The sequence below is a fragment of the Cyclopterus lumpus genome, chromosome 13, assembly GCF_009769545.1.
Source record: "Cyclopterus lumpus isolate fCycLum1 chromosome 13, fCycLum1.pri, whole genome shotgun sequence".
NCBI lineage: Eukaryota > Metazoa > Chordata > Actinopteri > Perciformes > Cyclopteridae > Cyclopterus > Cyclopterus lumpus.
In genome coordinates, this window is record NC_046978.1 from 6,843,425 (window position 1) to 6,869,714 (window position 26,290).

Consider the following 26,290-nt stretch of genomic DNA (forward strand, 5'->3'; position numbering starts at 1 on the left):
CAAGACTCGTAGGAATACTTTGATGCAAATTCCAGTGGAGTTACATGAGCTTGTTTGATGGACTTTTTTGATAACTTTTAATCACAAAGGTCTTTAGATTGTACTGAATAAATTAAGTGGATCTGAGGAATTCGTTAAAGTAAGCGCCTAGAAATGTGCAAAAAACTTTGGAAAAATCACACAAATCATAATGGCCGACTTCCAGTACGGTTTAAACAAAAGCATGGTTCCAAGAGATTTTAGGTCTTTACGTGTTATACGTGCTTAAAAAATATTATCTATGTAGGGAAACGTAGCGCTTGGGCTGATATTGTGAAAATCTTTAGGGGGCACTATTGAAGCAATTTATGACAGCAAAGGCCAAAACCCATATCAAACATTTATTTCCATCACGTTTGACGTGTGGAAAGTGCCATGAGGTTTTGACCATCCCAAGCCACACAAAAGTCAGCTTATTTTTTCATGGCAAATGAAGCATTGCCACGGCAACATCGTTAAATGAGAACTGAACAATATTCATGATGAAATATTATCAATGTGTTAAGGCTTTTCTTACCAAATTTGAGGCAGATCTGGTCAACTGGTGTAAAACGTGTCATTTCCTTTTACCAGTTGGCTATATGTGAACTAGTATCATGCATGAGAAATTTGGGGCAGATTGGATGATGTACCTTGGAGTTAAAACAACTTCCTCTTACTTATGCAAACTGCATAAATGGGGCGTGAAATGGCCGCCATGCCAGGTCAAGGTCGTTTGAATGAATACCCACCATTTTGATAACTTTTCATCATAAAGGTCTTCAGATCATCCTAATCCTATTTTTAAGTAAATCGCATACATTTTGTAGGAAAAGTTTGTAGAAATTGAGCAATTAACTGCAGCACCCCCTAGTGTTTGAATAGAATGATAATGGCAGGAAAAATAAGCTAAAGGATTCGAAGCCACACCCCTTAGAATTTCATTGGTCCATATTTTGTATCCACAATCAGATATCAATAAGCTTGTGATAACTTTTGACAAAAGATTATGTAGCAATCAGACCAGGCATTTAGGAGGAGTTTGCAGAGTGCTTTTTGCCAAATTTAAAATGGCAGAAAATCAAAGTAGGCGGAGCTTAATGGTCTGAACCTATCAGTTATTGCATGTTACGCAACAACAGTTATTGCATGTTAACTAAAAAAGTAAAGGTTTTAAAACTTTAATATAGATTTTGACACATAATGCTTCTCTGTTAGAAAGGCTGTCAAGAATGGGTCGAAATGTAAGAGCTACCTCAGGGTCTTTACGATAAAAAATGTTTTTGTGCGGTGAATATTACCAACCGGTTTTGTAATTAATACAATTACAAAAGGTAAATGACACATATAACACAGAGTTTTAGGTTAAGCTGTATATTGTTTATATACAACAGTGCAGTATATTATCGGTATTAGCCATTTATACCAATTATATATTTTTATGTTTTTCAAAGTAAAAGAAACTGGAAAAGGGAGTTCAGCAAAAACTGTGTTTACATTCATCCAGCCACACAGTAAGACACACTCACAATTTGTTCATTTTTAGTTTAATGATTTTGTATTGTATTGAATGTATTATGAAAGAATGAAAGTCCTTTCTTCGTTCTTATTGAAAACATTTTAAGTACACCGCCTCTAACTGATTACAAAAGATAACACCATTTATTAAATATAATAATATGAATCTGACAACATGATTAAAACTACATATTATAATACACACTTATAGGACACCGTTAGTGCCCTTATATCCACTTTAATAAACTAAGTGATATGTAATGATTAGAAGATTGCAAAGTTACTGTTTGTCATGACTTTACTATCTTTGCAGCTACAATAATGGCCATGCTTTTTAGATGATGATATACTGAACTATCAGTTTGGGAGATAGGTGAAGGGAGTGCGCTCTCAGTCAGAGTATGTTACTGGATGATTGGTTTTCTTCTTCTGACATACAAGACAAAGTATGCAGCCATGGAGACAAGGAGAATAGCTAAGATGACGATGCAGACAATAACAGCCACAACGGGGCCGCTGTAACTGCCCTCAGATAACAAGCCTGTGTGAGCAGAGAAGAAGGCATGATTATATCACATATTATTATCCTTCATATGTATATTAATTGATGTTGTTAATACTGACTCAGCAAGTAGTGACCAACCAAGATTCTTACCGTAAGAAGCAGAGAAAGTTTGAGCTTCTCCTGAAAAATGTATCCAAGAATATCGTCAATAAAAGACAGAATTTACTTTTTGTTATTATAGATCAAATTAACTGATTACATTTTTACATTTTAAGGAATACGTTTATTTGCACTCTTGCTGATAACCAGAGTTGAAATTGACGCCACTTTAATGTGTGTATGCTGTCACACCTGTATGTCAAGTTGGGTTTTTGTCCTGTCTCCATGTTTGTTTTGTGACTTCCTGTTTTATTTTGGAAATTAACTCTCCTCTCGTTTCAGGTTCCGTGCCCTTCCTCTTGTGTCACCAGTCTGATTGTCTTCCCTGATTCCTGATTGTGTCCACCTGTTTCCCCACTTCCCTCATGTGTACTTATAGTCTTTGTCTCCCCTTGTCCTGTGCCAGTGTGTCTGATCCTTCGTCCTGCACACACGCCTTGTCATAAGTCCAGGTTTCAGCATTGTCTAGGCCGAACCTAGTGTTAGATAATTATTTTTTTCCCGTCCATCCCTCTTTGGCGGAGCTAGTCTTTTCCCTGTGATTTTTTGTTAGTTGTTTCCAGGTTTTTGAGCAAGCCTCAATAATTAATATGTTAGCCATATCTTCTCTGTTTAAAGGTTTATTTTAAATCTGAATTTTTCCTTTCCAGTCTTTATGCTAAACTAAGCTAACTGGTAACTGGCTTTAGCTTCATACAGATCTGAGAAATCATTTTTTTCTCATCTAACTAACTGGACCTGTTACTGTTGTGTGTCCTCTAAACAACAGTGTCAGTCGTTTCAGTAAGAGTCCAAAACAGACATTTTTGAAGGGAGTGAAGGAGGAAGCAAGGTGGGTTATTTTATTATTTTTTTGCATTTTTGTTCCCCTAAACCTAACTAACGTGATTTTTAATGGTTTTGGAAGGCACAAAGGAATTAGATTCTCCTGTCGACTCACCAGCTGGTTTGTTATACATAACCGTCTAAGAAGCTGTCATTGGAAACTGTTTGGATAAGGGCAGGCACTTTAAAGGTGATTGGATAAACCATCTATCAATCACATTATTTTTTTTATCCGAAGCCAATTGCCAGAAGTGCGAAAAATTATTTTAGATTAAGTGCCATTCTTTGCTCCTCTTTCAATGATGAAATACTCCAGTTCTGATTAACTGATGCTATTGAGGCAGCTCTGTAGGAGCCATTTTTGTGAAGAACAAACAAGATGCAGCTATGTGTTGTCTCTCACACAAATAAGCCACGCTTGTAACTGGCAACAACACAAGCGTGGCTGGTAACAAAAATGAAAGCACCCAGCTGCCGTGCAAGGTCAAATCAGAAAACGCTTCTACAGTATGTGTTTCATGCATGGCCAGACAATGTATTTTGTTGCTTAATTTGGACGACTTGCTGACTTTACATATCATATTTTTCTAATAATATAGTTTATCTACTTAAAAGACAGATCCTGTTTATTACAATGTATAAAGGTAGCAGATTGAATTAACCAAGCAAATAAGAATGTGTACATGTTATTGTAATATACTTAACTATTTGTATATTTATTCACAAAGTACATTATTATTGTGCTAGGAAGGGTAATCTTTGTTTGTTGAATTTTCCCCTAAAGACGTACCACTGCTTTTTGTCCCCACAACAATGACAGACGAGGTGATTGTAGCGTTGGCAGACACATCTGGTGCCTCTCTTGTTCTCCTTCCGGTTGTTACACAGTCCTGTTCAAAATGAATAAAAAAACATTAATACAAAATTTGAAGTATAAATTAATTATATTAAGCATCTATTTGTGACCTCTTCAAAATCAGGACTCTTTAAGGATCTCTTTGCTTCTACTCACCGGCAGTAATTGGCGACACGAGGCCACCTCACAGAGCCTGGTGACGCAGTGCAGGAAGAAAGTAGAAACTGTCTTATTTTTGTGCTCCACAAATCTGAAGGCCTCAAAGGAGAAGTATGCCACCTGGGACTGCCCATTGAGCTCCACCTTAGTTTGAGCGTCACGTTGACACCTTGGGTGAAAAGGAAGAAGGTGATGTTACTGCACGTGTGAAAGCACAAAGAGCTAGCCTGAAATTGAGTGGAAGAGTGGGAGGTATTATTTACTGTGATTGTGTATATATGAGGCTCACCCTACAAAGAGGTCATAAAAGGTGTTGCGTAAGGGATAAGGACTTGTTGTTGCGTAACATCTGTCCAGCAGCACGTTGAACCTGCGAGGACAGACCGGTGGATTTTAATTGTCATGTCTTATTTATGTGACTTGTGGTTAACTCTAAACTGTCAAGACTTGAATACCTGTCAGTTAGATTGGTAGCCTTAACTGCAACATAAATCTTGGTCTTCAGGTTTAGTCCTGTTTGTGGGATATCAAGTTTCTGTAGGTAGAGCTCATCCTGTTCACAGAAAAGTATGAATAAAATCAAGTTATAAATTATTTTTTTTAAAAGACTCCAGAATTCTCCAGTTCTTAAAAGCTACTGTGGAGCAGGTCCTACTTGGTAGAGCTCCATACTCAGTGTGCTGATGAAGCTGCCATTGTTGTCTCGTATGGCAACATTCACACCTGATCTGTATTAAATGAAAAGAAACCTGAATGAATCAAAATGTAGCTCAGTTCAGATCTTTTCACATGCAGTGTTATTCATGACACTCACACGTCCAGTTGAGTGTTGTTCATGAGATACTGCATTGGGTAGAAGCAGGAGAACTTGTACAAGATCTGCGAGCGATAGGTGATCATGGCCACAGAGGGGTCTATAGAGGTAACAGTGCCAGAGATGTTGACGAACTGGATGCTTGAAAAGTCAGAAAACTCTCCAGTCCCAATTTGGTTGCTTATCTATTGAAAAAACAAACGTATTTGACTGAAATCACTTTAAATACATTTTCTGATTCAATCAAAATGTACGAAAAGCGGAAATTTACTGCATGACACTAAAATACTCTTAACTGTCATAGCATGAGATATCCCATCACATCTTATGGATAAAGTACATTGATGTACACTTTTTAACAAAAGGTTGTTAAAGCTATTGTGAGGAATACCTTAAAGTTATTATTGCAGGATGAGACAGAACTGTCATTCAGGGGAAATCTGAATTTTAAAACTGGTGGGTCCACGCTCCAATCAGCAGACCCATAACACTCTGGTGTGTTTATCTGATTATTGAGGACCATCTGAGACTCATTGTAAAGAGCTTGATACATTGGGCAAAGGTAGATGCTTAGGTCCATATACTCAGAGCCGCAGACCACAGTTATGTCCGAATTTTCTGGGAGGGATGAAAAAATAAGGATATAAATATAAGAGCGAAAATAACAGTAATTACAGAGCATACAAAGGAAAATGGCACAAACCTGGAGGTCTGTTTGTTTGACTAATAATGCAAGCCATTGGTATCTGGGCCTCGATCCTCAGAATGAGGCAAAGCTGGCATACAAGGATTACCAGTCTCATTGTTCTGTGAGTGGACCTGTGAGAAAAGAGAGACAATGATATCCAAGGCAGTCACTACCTTTCAAAGGATAATAAACTGTAATAATCATAACAATCCACCTTCCTGTACATGAGGGAAAAAAATGTAACATTCAGAAGTAATCACTTGAAAGACAAAAGAAAGACATGCTACATCATGATTTATATATAGTTTTAGGGCCAAAAAATCTGAAAATGTAAACATGAAATTGCGAAAAAATATGTTCAAGACACAATTATGAATATAATACAAAATACTAGCTGTACTTCCTCAATAACATATCCTGCATTTTTCATATCAAGACAATTTGAAATAATCTGCCATTATTGAATACATAAAGACCCTTGCATTACATCTCATATCAAGTTTGATTTAAAGAACCAAATGAATTCAGAGACAACATTACCGTAAATAAAACTGCCTTTTTACTCCATTGTTGATGTCATAAAAAAATAATTAATTATAAGCATTATAAATACACAGACAACTAACAAAAAGAGGTGTTAAAGATATTGCCGGGACTCACCTGTAAGTCTTCGTTCAGCTACCTGACAAGTCTCTCAATTTATACTGTCTCCCCCACAGGGGCGTGTGAGGGAGGCTCAGACAATAGTGTAACATGAGTTGGGTTTTTGACACAATTTACTTTTTTTCTAAATATTTTACATGTATGTTGTTTTTAAATCTCAAATACGCTCTTTTTTTAAGTTTAAAATATCAACTCCAATTAAATTTGTAACCAGTAGTTTTACCAATGCTTTCAGTGATACAAGTCTATTTTATGTGCTATTTGTTCATTTGAAACAATACTGATATTAGCAGAGATACTTTTTTTTTTAAACAGTATGTTATTTAAAGACAGACAATGTGTGCTTTTCCTTGATATATGACTGAATTCCCTGTTAAGTCATAGCATTTAAAACTAATAATGTGTTTCTTGGGTGTACAAAATACAAAATGGTGCAATCCATAGTTTACTTTTATCATGTGTTTTGTACTGGAACAGGGATGTTTCTCTGCAGGGTGACAGACTGATTCTGACCTTTTCTCCTCTTGTTGCTACATTTACAGCAGTCAGCTTTAAACTTCCCGCAATGCATTAGCAACCATCTCATGTTTGTTCTGGCATAAGATATAGCTTTATAAGTAGGGCAATGCAAGGTTAATGGACTGTATTGATGCTGTGCAATAGAAAACACTTGATTGCTGTCTTTGGTATGAGCAGGGTGAGTGTTGCACAGGTAACCATAATGTATACACAAAAACAGTGATTTATTATTCTTTGGACTATGATAGAGCAGGATCAGTGATCTGATCACAAGTGTTCTCTTTAGAGATCTTGTGATGTGATAAAAGTCTCATTATTGTTCTTCCGAGAGCAGGTTTTGTAATGGATCAGTTTTTGTTCTGGCCTCAGGCTGTAAACTGTAACTAGAAATTGTGGGTGCTGTTTTGTACAGTCTGCGGATAAAAGACACACCTATCTGAGAGAAATCCAAAGTCTTTTGTGAAGCATCACAACATGAAAGGGACTACTGTGTAACTTAGGTCCCTGAAGAACAGCACCACAATACACCATGACGATACAGCCTGAAAAAAGTGTTTGTGACATTACTTTAGATGTATCCAATGTCAAATGCCAGTTTTGATATCCTCTTTGTTGTCTAAATACGCATTTGTCTGCAAGGCATGCCATTGGTGTTACTGAGGGCACATTTCAAAACTTGGACCCAAGGCAGTAAATGTGGCCACGCTTGGGGAATAATTATAGTAACCTGGTATAGGCCTGTTGTAGATTAAGGTCAGGAGCCATAAGCAAAAACAAAAATTTTTCATTTTTAAAGAAAGAAGATAAAATTGAGTTTGCTGAAGCTTTGTTTAAATTTCGATAACACAACTGTTTTTTTGTTTTTTTTTATTCTAAAATATGACTAATGACTAAAGTTGAATGTGAAAAACAATGACTTTGACTGTTTGAGGATGGATTTATCCTCACGCCATACCTGAATTAGAAAAAAAGATACACACGAAAGGATGGCGCTGACCCTGTGTTGCCTGGGAATAAAGTAAACCAAGAGTGTGTGTTGTTTGCTTTACTGTGACGCATAAATGGTAAAGCCTGGCTTAAACAAGATGTATCAGTATCAGCTTGTCTATGTCGGTCAATATGTAACAATAAATTGTAGTACAGAAATGACAAAGATATGTTTGAGGTCATTTAGAAAAAATGTATCCACTGTACACCTAGTTCAGCACCGAGCAGCAGACCGACACAGTTGGCAACTAGCTGGTGAACATCGTGGAGCACTTAGCCGCTAAAGAGACAGATATCTCCCTCATGAGTTGGTGGAGACCAAAAAAAGAGCCAAAAGAGAGTGAAAATTGGACTTACATGCCCGAAACAAGACACTAAATTAATGATAATGTTGCTATAACCGCAACAGCTCGATGTGTAAATAAACAAATGTAAATTAGTCAGTTACTGCAGGCTTAATTAGTGTGCTTATGAGGGCAAATGTTGTAGCTGTTTCCCCATTTTGTTTCCCAAAATGGTTATTCTTATAAGGAATTTGTATCAACAATACATGCTTATGTTATGGCTTTGTGTTAAAAATCACATTTTCTAACACTCCAATATCAATACTGATATTAGTATTGGACTCAAAGATTCAGTATTTGTGGTTTTTTTAAAGGATTCCACTATAACTAGCTGAAAAGTGCCAAATATAAAATAGGTTACATGGATTGCTTGAACTCAAAAGGTTTTTTGTAATGGTCTATAAGCAATATTTCAGTATTAACAATGATTCACATAACTGTAAGTGAAAGGGTATTATAACCTAACTAAGTTATGTGTGTACTTGCTCTTTTTCCTATACAACCATAAAGAAAAGAGGCATATTGATGTCTATGTCATCATTGTTAAACTCCAATAAGTCTTTATTATCAGCATAGTATACATCCCATTTGACCCGCAGTGTAATGTTTGGGTAATTACTGAGCTTAACTTTATCAACATGCATCCCTTACACTTTGCAACAATGCCAGACACAGTTTCATGTGTCTGTAAATGGGACTCACGGACTTGTGAATAACATACTCTCAATGGGAACAAAGGCTATGGATGTTTACATGTAACAAGTGTCTTGTCTCTGTGGCTTTTGACAGTAAAGGCAGTTTAATGGACATCCAGTAGGGGAACATTGCAGTGAAAAATACTGCTTATTAACAGCCTTTACATAACACAAGGCCACATTGACAATGTTTTCATAAAATCTGACATTTTAATTTGTATTATTTAGTCTAACCATACAATAGATTTCCTTTCAATAACAGCTATTGACTGTAAGTGAATGTGGTACTCTGAGTCACACTATCAAACACATGCAACATCTGAGCAGTATCAAAACAAGTTATAACAGGAACATAGGAGGAGCCCTTTTGTAGAAGTCACGTCAGGACACAATCCTTGCATGAACTGCACTGTAAATGGGAAACCAATACCTGGGTTAGGTATAAAATTTGATGATCGGTGACCCAGTTACTGTTTTTTTGTCTATTATATAATCTATAATCTCAGTATCGGTTCCCAAATAAATATTTGGTGTTGCAATACATAGGGAGAGACTTCTAGGTGTGGTTAAAATTATCTGGTCTCCTTGTACTTGCACTGATTGCAAAGAGTTATACTTGAACTCTCCATGGTGGAAGAAATACTCCTTTACATGCATTCAAAAGTCTAAGTACCTAAAGTTTTGGAGGTCATAATACAGCAGAATGAACACTATCAGGGGGCTATATATGCGGTAGGATTACTATTATATATACTGATTATACTCTCATACACACAGACCCTTTATACGTTTTTTATTTGGTAGATCTACTGAAGTTAAAACCTAGCATCAAAATGTCAGAATGGGTAAGAAAGTGATGTAAGTGACTTTGAACATGGCGTGGTTGTTGGTGCCAGGTGGGCTGGTCTTGGTAGTTCAGAAACTGTTGATCTTCTGGAATTTTCAGGCACAATCATCTCTCGGGTTTACAGAGAAGAAAAAGAGAAAATATTCAGTGAGTGGCAGTTCTCTAGGTGAAAAGGCCTGATTGATGGCAGATGGCCAGAGAAGAATGGCCAGACTGGTTTTAGCTCATAGAAAGGCAATAGTAACTCAAAGAGCCACTTGTTACAACCAAGGTATGCAGAAGTGCATCTGTGAACACACAACATGTTAAACCTTGAAGCAGATGGACTACAGCAGCAGAGGACCACACCACAGCTCTCCTCCGGTAAGGAGCAGAGCTTTGCCTCAGTGCTCCTGTGCTGGGAGCCAACACTGACACAATGCTGCTGAGGGGCCGCAAAATTAGAGATTTTCTAAAGGGACTCAGCAACATTACTTTTGTCCGCAGGGGCTGCCAAGATTAACACAAAAATTAAGGTTCCTTGAAGTATATCTCATAGTACAAGTACTCTAAATTAAGTCAAAGTAGAGCTAATGTGAACAACTTCATATACTTTTGGAAGTGTAATCTGTAATAATCTATTTTATAAATTGATCATGTTTTTTGTATAAAACCTAAATTTGAAAAGTAACTATAGTGACTATAGCTCTAAAATAAATGTAGTGAAGTAAACAGTACATTTCCCTCTGACTTTTTGTTAAGTAGAAGAGTATATAAAATGTAAGTTAAAGTACCTCAAAATTGTACTTGAGTATACAGTACTTGTATAATTGTACTTAGTTGAAGTAGCATTGTAAATGCAGGGACTTTACTTCTAATTGAGTATTATGTAATGTAGCATTATCACTGGTGGAATGTAACTAAGTACATAGGCTAGGCTACTGTACTGAACTACAATTTTTACTTGAGTTTTTCCATTTTCCGCTACTTTATAATTCAACTCTACCCTTTTGGTAGTAAATTGTGTGTACAAGTATTTTCAGGTAATCCAGAATATAAATCATATAAAAATGATGATGTGATATTATATATTAAGCTCCCCAGCTGCAAGTAATTCAAAAGCAGCCCTATATTACCAGCTGCAGTGATGTTTAGGCATATATTATTAATTATAATCCAGGGATGATTTGACCATACTTATCCACTTTTACTTTACTTTAGTTTGAATGCAGGACTTTTACTTGAAACGTAATTGTATTTCTAAACTGTGGTATTTATTATTTTACAAAAATCAAAGATCCGAGTACTTCTTTCACCACTGGCCATGGATCACATGTCTTCCTCTACCACTCTAATCGGCCAGTGTCTGATCGTCATTGTCGACACGTGATTGTAATCTATCCCGCAATCGTAGTAGCAACTGCTGAGGATATCAGCAAGCAGTATTTTTGATTGGACCATTTATGGAGACTGTCCCGTAGCGTGATTGGCCACCATAGCTCCTCCCTTGTTCTGGAGAGTTCTAAACCCGGAGAGTCTAGTGAAGCAGGCGCAGCAGCTCCCACACTCACTGAAAGCGTGGACCCGGCACACCGACAGTCACACAGCCTGCAGTGTTAACAGCTAAGCTAGCTACTTCAACGATTAACCGTATACACGACCGGTTCTGAGTTTAACAGAGGTACGTATTCTGAATGAATAATGTATTGTGGTAACTATTACTGGTCGTATACTTTATAATAGTTGTAAATCTGTGGGCTGCTCAATTTAGCGTCGAGTTGATTATACCGCTAAACATTTAAGCTAACGTTAGCTAGCAATTTATGACACCGGCCCTCACTAGGCCTTGCTGAGATAAGACTGCATATCGTCGCGGTATTTCACACCAACTTTTTATAACTTATGCGTTACGTTAACTTTGTAATGCCATAGTTCACGTTGAGGCTGGCCTATTTTATTATTAATAATTCTAATCTACGAGAGTATAGAAAATATAGCGAGCAACGTGGTAGGCCACGAGGTCGGGAACACGAGTGCGAAGTTGCTAACATGCGTTGAAGATGGCTAACCTACGTCATCTGCGGAAGAGGTTACGCAACGCCTTGAAAAACGTGGGCAAGTTGCAACGAAAGGAACCGTCCAGAAAGTTCCCGGCATTGTGAGGACACGCCCGTCCCTTCTGGGCTTGCTGCGGGTGGTTGAAGCTCACATCTTTTTCTTTAATTATAATAACCCCCGTGCTACAAAACCAAATGGCTTTTTAACGATATATATATATATATATATAACCTTTTTTTTCTTCACATTTGGGCTTCAACTGTTTTCAAATAATACTCCAGTTTAACCCCCAAAGCCGATATCCATGCAGCAAAAAAAAGAGCCTTTTGTATGATTTAAAACAGTGCTGATAAAATCGGACAATTATAGTAAAGCACAAATAAAATACCCAGCAATCTTACAAGATAAATTAACAATAAAACATGATTTGTGGGAAAGCCAGGAAATCTGTCTACATTTTTGTAAAATGGAGCATTTAACTGATGGTGAAAATAGTTTTGAATGCTCAGTTATCCAAATAGTTTCAGCTCTAATTTGCATTTATTTTCTCCCAGTAATGTACACTGATCTGCAAGGGCCCTACACAGTATGCACTATAAGGTTGTTGCAATGGCCTCCCATGTGGCTCAACATTAGGCTAACATTACATTATATTGATGGTCTGCTGCTGTGGCAACCGAAAACAGGACCTTTTCCAAGAAGTTATAGCTGAGTCATCTTTGATTTTGTGTAACTCAGTAAACTGCTCTAGTTGACTTTATCTATATTTTTACATTAACAATGAATATTATATAATAAAAAGGCAATAGCAATGTCTGACAGCCCAGGTTGACTCCACTCAAATTGGACAAATAACCAGCAGAACATCTACAGTTACATTCAAATACTGAGTGAATACTTTTCTATTTTAACTTAATGGCACTTTTGTGTGGTTGTCAGGCACCAGTAGACCTGCATTAAAAGGCCCTCTCCTCCCTGTTGTCTATTGTTGCCATAATAAAGGCAGTCCTTGCATGCTGTCAAACGTGAGGCTTGAAAACAGGTGCTGCGGACCGTCATAGACTTTATTTCCACTTCTGTTTCAGCTGTTAAGACTGATAATAGCCTCATTACACCGTACTAAAAAAAAATGTGCCTCGTAGTGCTATATATATATATATATATATATATATATATATATATATATATATATATATAATCGTGTGATCAATTTTCATTTCAGGAACCATGTCTAAGGGACCAGCAGTTGGCATTGACCTGGGCACTACCTACTCCTGTGTAGGAGTGTTTCAGCATGGCAAAGTTGAGATCATTGCCAATGACCAGGGTAACAGGACCACACCCAGTTATGTTGCCTTCACTGACACTGAGAGGCTGATTGGGGATGCAGCCAAGAACCAGGTTGCCCTGAACCCCAACAACACAGTATTTGGTACAAACTAGTTTTTTTTTTTTTTTTTAAATAAGTATGATTTGTTAACTTTGATGTTTCTGGTTATTTATTGCATTGTTTTTAAATTCTTTTAGATGCAAAGCGTCTCATTGGACGTCGGTTTGATGATGCGGTTGTCCAGTCAGACATGAAATACTGGCCATTTACAGTCATTGATGATGCAACACGCCCTAAAGTAAAAGTGGAGTACAAGGGCGAGACCAAGACCTTCTACCCAGAGGAGATCTCTTCCATGGTCCTAATTAAAATGAAGGAGATTGCCGAGGCCTACCTTGGGAAGGTATACATTGTGTACAAGATTAATCTCTTAGGAGAGCTCAGCAGTACTAAAAAAAAGGAAAGTGCCATTAACAGCTTTAAACCTGTAACAATGTTCTTTTTGCAGACTGTATCAAATGCAGTAGTGACGGTGCCTGCCTACTTCAATGACTCTCAGCGCCAGGCCACCAAAGATGCAGGGACCATTTCTGGGCTCAATGTTCTTCGTATAATCAATGAGCCGACTGCTGCTGCTATTGCTTATGGCCTGGACAAAAAGGTAAACTATTTATTTAGCTCGAGCTTTCTATAAAAAAAAATAATGAGGTGCCAATAGCAATTACAATTAAAAGTTAAAACTCTTTGAACAAATGGGTTGTTTGCTGCGTGCACTCAAAAGGAATTTCTAAATACTGTGAACGTAACATGCGCAAACTTTGAATACCAATGATTTTAAATTCTAGGTGGGAGCTGAGAGGAACGTCCTCATCTTTGACCTGGGCGGTGGCACATTTGATGTCTCCATCTTGACTATTGAAGATGGCATCTTTGAGGTCAAGTCCACAGCAGGCGACACACATTTGGGTGGAGAAGATTTTGATAACCGCATGGTCAACCACTTCCTCTCTGAATTCAAACGCAAGCACAAAAAAGACATCAGCGACAACAAGAGGGCGGTGCGTCGTCTGCGCACAGCATGCGAGAGGGCCAAGCGCACATTGTCATCCAGCACTCAGGCCAGCATTGAAATTGATTCTCTGTACGAGGGCATCGATTTCTACACTTCGATTACCAGGGCCCGGTTTGAGGAGCTGAACGCAGACCTGTTTCGAGGAACCCTGGACCCTGTGGAAAAGTCTCTCCGTGACGCCAAGATGGACAAGGCTCAAATCCACGACATTGTCTTGGTGGGAGGTTCAACTCGTATTCCCAAGATCCAGAAGCTGCTGCAGGACTTTTTCAACGGGAAGGACCTCAATAAGAGCATTAACCCTGACGAAGCAGTGGCCTATGGTGCAGGTAACGCCTTCATGTCCATCGAAATAGCAGAACCACTTTTATACTAACAAAATTCTTGACAAAGACCAAAATCACCCATTTGTTCTACAGCTGTCCAGGCAGCCATCCTGTCGGGTGACAAATCGGAGAATGTTCAGGATCTGCTGCTGCTGGATGTGACCCCCTTGTCGCTGGGCATCGAGACTGCTGGAGGAGTCATGACTGTTCTCATAAAGCGGAACACCACTATTCCCACAAAGCAGACTCAGACTTTTACCACCTATTCAGACAACCAGCCCGGTGTGCTCATTCAGGTATGACTACCATATACAGTTAAGTAACACTATGATAGATAAAATACTGCATTTCTAATAAATATGATCTTGACCTCCGTAGGTGTTTGAGGGTGAAAGAGCCATGACCAAAGACAACAACCTTTTGGGGAAATTTGAGTTGATTGGAATCCCCCCTGCACCCCGAGGGGTTCCTCAGATTGAGGTGACCTTTGATATTGATGCCAATGGCATCATGAATGTGTCTGCGGCTGACAAGAGCACCGGGAAGGAAAACAAGATCACAATCACCAACGACAAAGGTAACCTGAAGAACTTAAACGCTGTATCTTAATTGTTACTTTTGACATACGATATTCAGCTTTTTGTTAATAATCCATCAGGTCGCTTGAGCAAGGAGGACATTGAGCGTATGGTCCAGGAAGCCGATAAGTACAAGGCTGAGGATGATGTTCAGAGGGAGAAGGTGTCTGCCAAGAATGGTCTTGAGTCTTACGCCTTCAATATGAAGTCCACTGTGGAAGATGAGAAGCTGAAGGACAAGATCAGCGACGAAGACCAGCAGAAGATTGTGGAGAAGTGTAAAGAGATCATCAGCTGGCTGGATGGGAACCAGGTGTGAATTGGAAGTTTTGTGGTTGTAGACTTGGTCTGCATTGGTGTTAAAATATTAACTTTTCCCTTTTCTCAGTCTGCAGAAAAAGACGAGTTTGAGCATCAACAGAAAGAGTTGGAGAAGGTGTGTAACCCCATCATGACCAAGCTGTACCAAAACGCAGGTGGCATGCCCGGTGGGATGCCAGGGGGAATGCCCGGTGGGATGCCAGGTGGCTTCAGCGGAGCTGGTGCTGCTCCTGGAGGCGGAGGATCATCCGGCCCCACCATTGAGGAGGTTGACTAAACTAGAGTCGCCCAAACTTGCATGAGCTTCTTTCCTTTTATGAGGTTGGTGTGATGGTTGAACACATGCATACTATCCAGTGTTTCCTCCAGAACCCTTATCTCTAGGATTGTTTTGATGAGGCTTACGGCAACACTTCCACTGTGGCTTTTCTGGTAGGCGGTCTTTTCAAGCGGCTGTGTTTTATCCAGTAATGTGTATTACCACGGTGTGTTTTTGTTTCAAATACTTTGCAAAATCAGGCTAAATAAAATGTTTGGTTTTTTTTTTTCAACTTTGAACTGACTCCTCTTTTATATTAAAAGCTACCATAGCATTTTATTTGTTACAGTATATATCATACACCATCTGCTCTACTTTAACTTTTTTAGAAATTGTTAAAGGTACTGTGAAGAACTTTCACCTCATGAAATGTTCTCAATTTGATTCTTTCCCAAACAGTTTCTGACCGTTGTAAGACAAGACGTTAGAAGATTGACTACAACATTGTGCACTTCACAGACTACATTCTCTCATTTATTTTGCTTCATGAATATTCAGGTTAACAGGAAGTAGTTGGCAAGTTCATAGGAGTATTGGTTCTTCTCAGCCTTTAATCATGTACCGGTGCTGCTCTGGCAGGTCAGCGTGAGTTGGTGTTTCTTGGGCATTCGTGCATCCGGTAGGCACACATGTAGAAGATACCTAGCAGAGAATAATCAGATTATTGAATGTAATGAACATAAGAATGAAGCACACCTGTGTTTTCCTTCGTTAATGCAGTAGGACGCATACCTGAGAAAAATGTGAGCACCACTGACACCCAGCCCATTATATAGGACCAGGAGAATCGCCAGCTGCCATAGCGTTTACCATAGTAGTTCACTGTCACTCCTGTGTAGACTGCCATGGCCAGCAACACAAAGAAGCCTACGCAAGAGATACAACCATTGGCTTTAACTGATGCAGATTGTACCACATCAGAGGCTTGCATGACGCCTTAGAGGAGACGCTTACAGGAGATGAAGAAGAGAATGCCAGCTGCAAATGTCTTGTCAAACCCGTCAAAGGAGTAGTGGATGAAGGCCATAACGCCGATCACAATGCCAATGAAACAAGCCAGCAGGGAAAGAATCATGAAGGCCCGAGTGGCATCCCAGTATGCTGTGGGTGAGAGGAGATGACTGAATGAATAATAGTCTCTTGAATGTGATACACACAACCTTAAGTTTGTCATTTTCAGTGTTAAAGGATTTGCACCTAATTTGATTAAACGATCAATGACCAAATGACTTATTCTACCTAATGTTTGTGACATGACTGGTTCAAATTAAACTATTCATTAGTCACCAACACAATAACCTGGACACTATGTAATACAGTATTGATCAGGGTTAGTATGAAGTTCACGGACTCATTGTCGGCAAACTAATGAATAGAAATGAGGACCTGCAGTGGAAGACGGTGAGTCTTACCAATGCTGTCTGTGTGTGTCATGCATTTGCCGGGCACACAGTACCGCCACAGCCCCTGGTGCATGTAATTGCTGGAGTGGCGGTACTGCATCCAGTAGTCAGTTGCCGTGGAGACAATGAGGAGTATGTTCCCGACTCCAGCGCACAACAAACCACCTCCCATGAAGCTGTACATCCTGCCAAAAAACTGACTGACACATCAAGAGAAAACAAAGCAGGTCAGGGACTCGCAAACATCTGCCCTCTGCTATACCAATTGGAGCGAGCACTTCCTGTGCACAGGGCAATACTGAATATGAACAGAATCAATATCTAAATACATTCAGCGGGATGCCACAACTGTTCTACTGGAGCTTGACATATCTGATTATATAAATAGTTCTCATTAGGCGATGACACAGAGTGAATTTACATGGTGAACAAGCAGCCAGCTCAGTCTGACAGTCATTAACCTGCAAAACTGAGAGGTGATATTTTTTTTATTTATAGCAAGACTACCGGGTTTTCAAAGATATCTTACATGTAATGCGGAACTATGGGGAAAAGCGCACATAATGATTAACAACATATCGAGAATAGTTTTTAAAATTCAATTCTGCATCAATAGTTCATAAAAACTGAGTTGCCCCAATCTCCAAGTTACTTAAAGCGATAATGTAAGGGACATTTAGAGTTTAAGGAGGTTAACTACGAATCGTAAGAATGAAGAAAAATAACTCTTAACCATTTTAAAAAGCACAATTCTGCTCACAACAACACCATGGCACATAATGTTTTGATATTAATGACCTACCTTTATCTTTCTTCCCTCCGAAAAAGTCAGAGATTCCAATATTTCGGGGTTATCAAAGCACAGAGGAGCCCAATATTGCGCAGGGCAGGCAGGAAAGTTGTTTGTGTGTAGGAAACCAAGCGAACAAACGGGCTGATGAAACAATGGAGCATGCTGAGCCACAACCAATCACAGAGGATGAGTTTTGTGTTTTAGGGAATCTGCTGAAAATACAAAATTGTCAAAGCGCTGCAAACAACTCAGTAATACTGATGACACAGGGCTTTTAATTCAAAATGCAGCACAACCACACACAGTAAACCCATGGCCTGCAATAGGCTTCCCCATGGCCGTGGCTGGAAAAGGGCATTTAACATCATTTAGATTCATTTTCAATTGATGTTGCTTTACCATGATCATAATAGACAGAAGGATTTACCCAAAACACATTTTCAGCAAAGAAATTCTGCTTTAAAGCAATTCTCTGTAACACTTTGTGTGAAAACTATTCTAATTAATTAAAGTGGTATACATGAATAAGATACAGCAGCTGCCATTACTGCAGTGTGGGTTTAATGCCTTTCCATACCTCAGATTAACAATGGAAAGACCAATTGAAGGTTAATTCATTAATGTTTTATTTTATAAATTTTTTGAGCAGTTTTTTCATCTGTCATAAGAAATTTGAGACTACATGTATCATGTGTGTGTATAGTTGACATGACAGAAGAGATATATGATGAGCTGGATGGTGGGCGGCTCATAGATATGGTTTGTGCAGTTTAGGTAAAGAAGCTGCAATAAAAGTGTTGCTTTGTTTGTTGTTGGAAACAACTCCCTGTAGTGACTCCTGCGATATGCCCTCCAACCTCTATTTTAATATCTCGAAGGGAAAAACACACACTATTGGGCTACCTGCTGGTCTGTTTTCAAAACAAAATCCGAATCACTTTTAAGGATTTAAGTTGATTTTGTTACTTTACTTTCTCTAAAAAAGTTATCAGTTATTCACTTTTCACTTCAGTGATTTTCGTTTCTTTTGTCTTTTAGGCTTTGTTCAGTGTTATCTTGTTGGTAAATGTTGTTGTGGTAGTCTTCAGACTAAAAGGTACGTCCTGCAGACACCTCAACTCAGGGCTAGAAAAAGCACTTCACCGTCTCTGGATGCTTTTAGGTTGAAAACAGAACAGGGGTATTTGTAATAAAGTTAAAATGTAACATTATCTATCAGAACAAAATATATCTCGAACAAGGAAACTCAACATATTGTTTAGTGTCAATACTATGGAAACCATGATAACCAATTTCATCTTAATTTGTTAATTCATTATAGATTTGTCCCGTAACCCAACACCTAAAACAAAACCTCTACCCTTGTGTTCAATTTAATTCAGTTTATTTTGTAAAGCCCAATATCACAAATTACTAATTGGCTTCAGAGGGCTTTACAATCTGTACACATATGACATCCCTGACCTTTGACCTCACATCGGATCAGGAAAACTCCCCAAAAATAACCTTTCACAGGGAAAAAAGGGAAGAAACCTTCAGGAGAGCAACAGAGGAGGATCCCTCTCCCCGGATGGACAGAAGCAATAGATGTCATGAGTACAGATGAACAGAGTTACAGAGTTACATAAACACATTACATGAATATGACAATGTATGAATGGACCTCCACAGTCCATGAAACCGAAGGAGGTAGAGAGGAGGAGGGGCGGGGCGATCAGCAGGGCCATGGCATGGTCCATGTATAGATGAGAGAAAATAAAGTATCCAGTCGGCACAAATTGACCTTAATTGGTACATTAGACAGCTTGAGAACATAGCAGTAAATGGTGGAGGTGTGGATTGTTCTTGTATGGTCCTGCATTGTCTCTGCAGCGTTTCACATAGCCAAATTGCTTTGAAAACAGGTCAGGCAGGCATGAGCATAAGTATGGAGGACGAGTTTTCTTTTGAAATGTTGAAGTGCCCCCCTCATGCACTAATTACCTCTTTTACAGCCATTAGCAGCTGAACAGCCTGTCGATCAGGTGAGTTTGGTATGTTTCCTTTGTTGTTGGTACGTAGTGAGTCATAGGTTGAAGCCTTGGAGCACTGACCGAGCGGGAGTTTATGATGCCCTGAGGTGATAATGTCTGGAACTTCATATCAAAAGATTTTTCCGACCCCAGCTTTAGAAGGTCTTTTAACCCTAAATAGAGCATTTGGTTGTTGCATTGTCCACATGAAAAAATTAAATTAAAATAAATCCAAGTATTACAATGTTTGTGTGTGCATGTTTGTGTGATAATAACAATTTTGAAGATGAGTTGGATATTTCATTGCCAGAAATACAATTTTGTAAAATATAAATGAAAACAACCCATCAAGGTGCATGTACATGCTTTCATTAGATATGTATGGAGTATCGAAGCTATTTCTCCTGTTGATTGTCTCCAATCCAACTTCCGGTGAATGATCACGACTGTAATTTCTGCAACAATGTAGCAACAATAAAGTGTTTTGAGGATATATTTTGCTGAAGTTGCTTCCAGAGCAGAATGTCACTCAATACCAGACTCACTCAAACATGACTACATCCCCCAGTACTCGCTGATTGGTTTCAATACAAAAGACTACACAATATCAACAGGTAAATGGACCTGTACTTGTAAAGAGCTTCTCTGGTCTTCTGACCACTCAAAGCGCTTTAAGAATACATAACATCATTCACCCATTCACACCCATTCATACACCAATTATGTTTTCTTAATTCTTCCAACAAGTGCTTCACGTCCCTTACTCCCTAACTGTCCATGCTGGATCCGTCCCCGAGATTTTACGGGTCGGGTCTTCTTGGAAGAGAAGCGCTCGCACTCGTAGGGTAGTGTTGGTGTGTGTGTTGTTGTGTATAAGGGAACAAATCCCTGTAGTGACTCCTGCGATATGCCCTCCAACCTCTATTTTAATATCTTGAAGGGAAAAACACACACTATTGGGCTACCTGCTGGTCTGTTTTCAAAACAAAATCCGAATCACTTTTAAGGATTTAAGTTGATTTTGTTACTTTACTTTCTCTAAAAAAGTTATCAGTTATTCACTTTTCACTTCAGTGATTTTCGTTTCTTTTGTCTTTTAGGCTTTGTTCAGTGTTATCTTGTTGGTAAATGTTGTTGTGGTAGTCTTCAGACTAAAAGGTACGTCCTGCAGACACCTCAACTCAGGGCTAGAAAAAGCACTTCACCGTCTCTGGATGCTTTTAGGTTGAAAACAGAACAGGGGTGTTTGTAATAAAGTTAAAATGTAACATTATCTATCAGAACAAAATATATCTCGAACAAGGAAACTCAACATAATGTTTAGTGTCAATACATGATAACCAATTTCATCTTAATTTGTTAATTCATTATAGATTTGTCCGGTAACCCAACACCTAAAACAAAACCTCTACCCTTGTGTTCAATTTAATTCAGTTTATTTTATATAGCCCAATATCACAAATTACAAATTTGCCTCAGAGGGCTTTACAATCTGTACACATATGACATCCCTGACCTTTGACCTCACATCGGATCAGGAAAACTCCCCAAAAATAACCTTTCACAGGGAAAAAAGGGAAGAAACCTTCAGGAGAGCAACAGAGGAGGATCCCTCTCCCCGGATGGACAGAAGCAATAGATGTCATGAGTACAGATGAACAGAGTTACAGAGTTACATAAACACATTACATGAATATGACAATGTATGAATGGACCTCCACAGTCCATGAAACAGAAGGAGGTAGAGAGGAGGAGGGGCGGGGCGATCAGCAGGGCCATGGCATGGTCCATGTATAGATGAGAGAAAATAAAGTATCCAGTCGGCACAAATTGACCTTAATTGGTACATTAGACAGCTTGAGAACATAGCAGTAAATGGTGGAGGTGTGGATTGTTCTTGTATGGTCCTGCATTGTCTCTGCAGCTTTTACATGGCCAAATTGCTTTGAAACAGGTCGGCAGGCATGAGCATAAGTATGGAGGACAGTTTTCTTTTGAAATGTTGAAGTGCCCCCTCATGCACTAATTACCTCTTTTACAGCCATTAGCAGCTGAACAGCCTGTCGATCAGGTGAGTTTGGTATGTTTCCTTTGTTGTTGGTACGTAGTGAGTCATAGGTTGAAGCCTTTGAGCACTGACCGAGCGGGAGTTTATGATGCCCTGAGGTGATAATGTCTGGAACTTCATATCAAAAGATTTTTCCGACCCCAGCTTTAGAAGATCTTTTAACCCTAAATAGAGCATTTGGTTGTTGAATTGTCCACATGAAAAAAATAATAAAATAAATAAATTCAAGTATTACAATGTTTGTGTGTGCATGTTTGTGTGATAATAACAATGTTGAAGATGAGTTGGATATTTCATTGCCAGAAATACAATTTTGTAAAATATAAATGAAAACAACCCATCAAGGAACGTTGTATGTACATCAGGAAAACTCCCCAAAAATAACCTTTCACAGGGAAAAAGGGGAAGAAACCTTCAGAAGAGCAACAGAGGAGGATCCCTCTCCCCGGATGGACAGAAGCAATAGATGTCATGTGTACAGATGAACAGAGTTACAGAGTTACATAAACACATTACATGAATATGACAATGTATGAATGGACCTCCACAGTCCATGAAACAGAAGGAGGTAGAGAGGATAGCTTAAATATGTGATGGCCAAATGTTGACCAAGTTCTCAGTAAACTCAATATACTTTCTCAATATAATTCCTAGGACAATATACATATACAGATATACAAGTAAACAAATATATCAAGCTTAACAATCCACAAATGGAAACATAGCCTATAGCTAGAGACAGTGAACTTCATGTACAGGGCTTTAGAGCATGTAGCGTAAGGAGGATACAATTGACTTTATGTGAAATGTTTAAATGAAATCAATGAAAGTATATTTCTGACTGACACAACTTCTAATGAGGATTTCAGAGGCAGGCTAAAAGCTTGACACTTCAAATATCAGGATGGTCCTGGTATGTTGCATTAAATTCCCCAAAAGGTGCTGCAGCTTTACATTCTGGAGGGTTTACTGATAACGGACACACTGCACAGGCACCATGTGTGTCTCACTAATGACCACTAGATGGGGACCTTTATTCACATGTGCAGTAACGAATGAATCATTAGTTGGATTGTGTCTCACATGAATGGGTTTGTTGGCAGTGTGCCATGATGGAATGAAAGAATCACAATCTTAATTCACTGTGAGATTCTGACTTCAGTGATGATTATGTTTTATTCCCTGCTCATCCATGTCATCTTCATATTTTACCCCAAATCCATTATCATCAGTCATCCAATATCCCGAATGCTCTACATACTAATTTGTCCTTTTAAATTGAGATTTTTTTTTTAAAATTGTATTTGGGACATGCTTTAGCTTAGAGCTCACTTTTTATGTTTCATGCGTTATACTGCGTTGTTTGTTGGATGCATTTCCATATCTTATGTAAAGCATTTTGAATTGTGTTGCCAAGGGGGAGTCACAAATAATATATATATATATATATATATACACACATACATACATACATACATACATATATACATACATACATATATATATATACATATATATATATATATACATATACATATATATATATACATATACATATATATACATATATATATATATACATATACATATATATATACATATACATATATATACATATATATACATACACATATACATATATATACATATATATATATATATATACATATACATATACATATATATACATGTATATATATATATATATATACACATAACGATAATGACACCAGCAGCTCTTGCTTAGTTTATTGATCCTACAGGATCAGATACAGATGGTCACCTGTATAGCAGGTAGGAATACACTTTAGCAGGATAATCCCCGACTGGGGGGCTTCAGCTAATAGTGTAATGTGATCCTGGAAGTGTTAAGGCATTGCTTCTCTCATTCAATATTGGTCAGGTTTGAATTTGTATCACTAATGTTTTATGGATTAGTTTTCCCTTTCATTTTGACCTATGGAGACCCCAGAGGGTCTGAGATCCACCCACCATATCTCACAATATCATGTGGGAAAAACTGCTAATATTGTGACTTCCCTTTCTACTAGAACGCTGTTTTCAAATTAATTATCAAGAGGGTTGGAGTGTAAGACGTGTAGCTGATCGTGCTTGTGAGTAATATACATTGACGTTAAAATACATTGATTTAAGGAAATAAGTTTATATAGAAAAATAAGAAAAACTATTCCTGTTGTTCCAGTTGAGTACATTTGTGAACATATGTGAAGTGGCGTCAGTCACAGACTGTGACTATCTGCGTGTGTGTGCGTGTGGTTGTGTGTAAACCACAGAGACCGCAATCCATGCTACAGGCCTAAAAGCATAACATTGTCGAACCCTTCTAAATTGCATCAGATTACCGTTATCCTTCTCCCAGCCCGGTGGGACCCAGCGAGTATTGCCAGAAGCGGCGAGTCCAACTCACTTTCCACTCCATCCAACTGCCAAAACACTGTAGTACCAATGAGATGTACACAAAAGAGCTGTGAAGGTGTAGGCACGAAGAAAGCCTTTTTATGTCCCATCATTCTTTCACATTTCAAAAATGTTCAGTCATGTGAAGGTTACCTCCTTTCATTAAGTCATATTCACAACCATATCATTCCTAAAATTCTGCAATCTGAAGAAGGCATCAAATCATCCGCAGTAGCTGCCATCAGAAGAGCCATTTTACTGGAACACGAGATAACAAACCGGCTCACTCCTGTCTTCTTTTTTTTTTATTTATCCCCTTTCTCTCCGTCTTCTCTTCATACACCTGGAAGTCATCTGAATTATCCAACACACATACACCTAGTTTCATGTCATAAAGAAAGATATTTTGTTCACTTTGCTTCAATGGTTTGTGGGCAGGCCTACTGGAATTGTTTCAGGATACATTTAAAGTGGGTGTCAGTATTTTCCAAACACAATTCAAATAATATTCATATTAACTGGCCACATCAAGATCTAAGAGGCTGTACTAAATGTTATCATCAGTCATGCTAACATAGTCACTGTGACATCACCCACTGGTTTCCAAACTGCTCGAGTTTGGCATATTGGCCCTCACCATCTTTTTTTTCTTCTTCTTTTGCCAAATTACTAATGTGCACACAAACGAGATTATTCATGGGAACTATTTAATACATTTTGAGAAATATCCGCTTGGACCAAACCAAAGGACTGACCGACATTGCCAAGCCGAGAGCTATGGTTCATGTTTAATTTAGAAATGCACAAAATAATCTTTTGTAATAAATGTTTTATTGATCAGTTTAAAAATAACAACACAGTGGTGATCTACAGGTATACCACAGTACACAGTCACACAGCAATGAGATAAAAAGAGAAACACACAAGCACAAGCACACACACACACACACACACACACACACACACACACACACGTTAGGCCTTGTGTCTTCAGTTTTTTGTCAACCACACACATCATCATGGTTTCATGGTCAGGAGTAAACAGAATATACATTCATTAATCTGCTGTACAATAATATAATTGTTACATGAACTTCCCGATTCCTAAAAATACAGTATTTTTTAAACCCCAGATTAATTTCTGGTAACACATAATTTGATAACATTTTTTTTAAAATTGCAAAGACGACTATATACATGGAGAAAGGGTGAAGATTAAGATAACATCATTAAGATTAACAAAAATTGTTTTTGAAAAGTCATCATGATGATGGCAAGCCTTCCATCTGACGCTTTCCCTTTAGTCTTCAGCTTTTCATAAGATACACAACAGATTGATGCTTTGCAAAGAGGAAATCAGGGAGGAAAAGAGGATGTCGTCATCGGCGTCCATCTACATGACGTTCTGGAAAAAAAACACAGAAAGCTTTGAGGCAAGAGTCTGAGAGTTACATTTAAATACAGGGTACAGAAACATGGAGATAAATAAACAGTATAGCGCCTGACCAGTACTGAATTTTTATATGCAATACCAATATCAATATTTTAGGGATAACTTCTTAAAATTCTTAAATTGTGACTAAGATACATTCCGACAGGGACATTTTAATGTTGGGAAATAAACTTCTCAATGCGGACACACAATCAGTTACTTTCTAACCACCTGTTTTCATGCACATTTTCAATTTGCATATAATGATAACTGCCAAAACCTTCACAAATAAAAAGGCTTCTTAGCTGAAGTGGAAAGATTGGTGGTGATAAAAACAAAGCATTTAACTTCGTCGGTAAAAATTAATAATAACTACGGAGCAGAGGGAGTGATAGTCAGAGAAAAGTAAAAAAGATGGTGTTGGTCATAAATCTACCAGAAAATGTGTTTGTTAGAGGGATTATTACCCCCTTCCCACAGCTCCGTATTTTCTTTTTCTACATTTTGGTTTTACTTACAACGATCATAATACGCCGTCGTAGACTTAAACATCCACTGAAGCTGGAAGCCTTGAAATATGTCTC

At 38.3% G+C, this 26,290-nt stretch overlaps 3 protein-coding genes across 3 annotated transcripts; 1 reads left to right on the forward strand and 2 right to left on the reverse strand.

The window, feature by feature from the left end:
* Positions 1–1,940: 1,940 nt before the first annotated feature.
* Positions 1,941–5,657, reverse strand: LOC117741722 (zona pellucida-like domain-containing protein 1). The gene is made up of 10 exons (XM_034548935.1): positions 5,558–5,657; positions 5,246–5,472; positions 4,855–5,039; positions 4,696–4,768; positions 4,496–4,593; positions 4,330–4,410; positions 4,038–4,209; positions 3,816–3,915; positions 2,192–2,221; positions 1,941–2,077 (listed from the first exon to the last, which is right to left on the reverse strand). Exons 1-10 carry the CDS (start codon positions 5,655–5,657, stop codon positions 1,941–1,943), a joined length of 1,203 nt encoding a protein of 400 aa, XP_034404826.1.
* A 5,452-nt stretch (positions 5,658–11,109) lies between these two features.
* On the forward strand, positions 11,110–15,819 carry hspa8b (heat shock protein family A (Hsp70) member 8b). Its single transcript, XM_034548763.1, is given in 10 exon segments — positions 11,110–11,257; positions 12,857–13,066; positions 13,162–13,367; positions 13,473–13,625; positions 13,810–14,365; positions 14,456–14,658; positions 14,741–14,939; positions 15,021–15,253; positions 15,329–15,430; positions 15,432–15,819. Coding segments are annotated over 9 exon segments (1,989 nt in total). The 5' UTR covers positions 11,110–11,257; positions 12,857–12,861; the 3' UTR covers positions 15,564–15,819.
* A 341-nt stretch (positions 15,820–16,160) lies between these two features.
* Positions 16,161–17,179, reverse strand: lim2.3 (lens intrinsic membrane protein 2.3). Its single transcript, XM_034548764.1, has 4 exons — positions 16,993–17,179; positions 16,535–16,681; positions 16,313–16,447; positions 16,161–16,222 (listed from the first exon to the last, which is right to left on the reverse strand). Exons 1-4 carry the CDS (start codon positions 17,165–17,167, stop codon positions 16,161–16,163), a joined length of 519 nt encoding a protein of 172 aa, XP_034404655.1. The 5' UTR covers positions 17,168–17,179.
* Between the last annotated feature and the right edge of the window lie 9,111 nt (positions 17,180–26,290).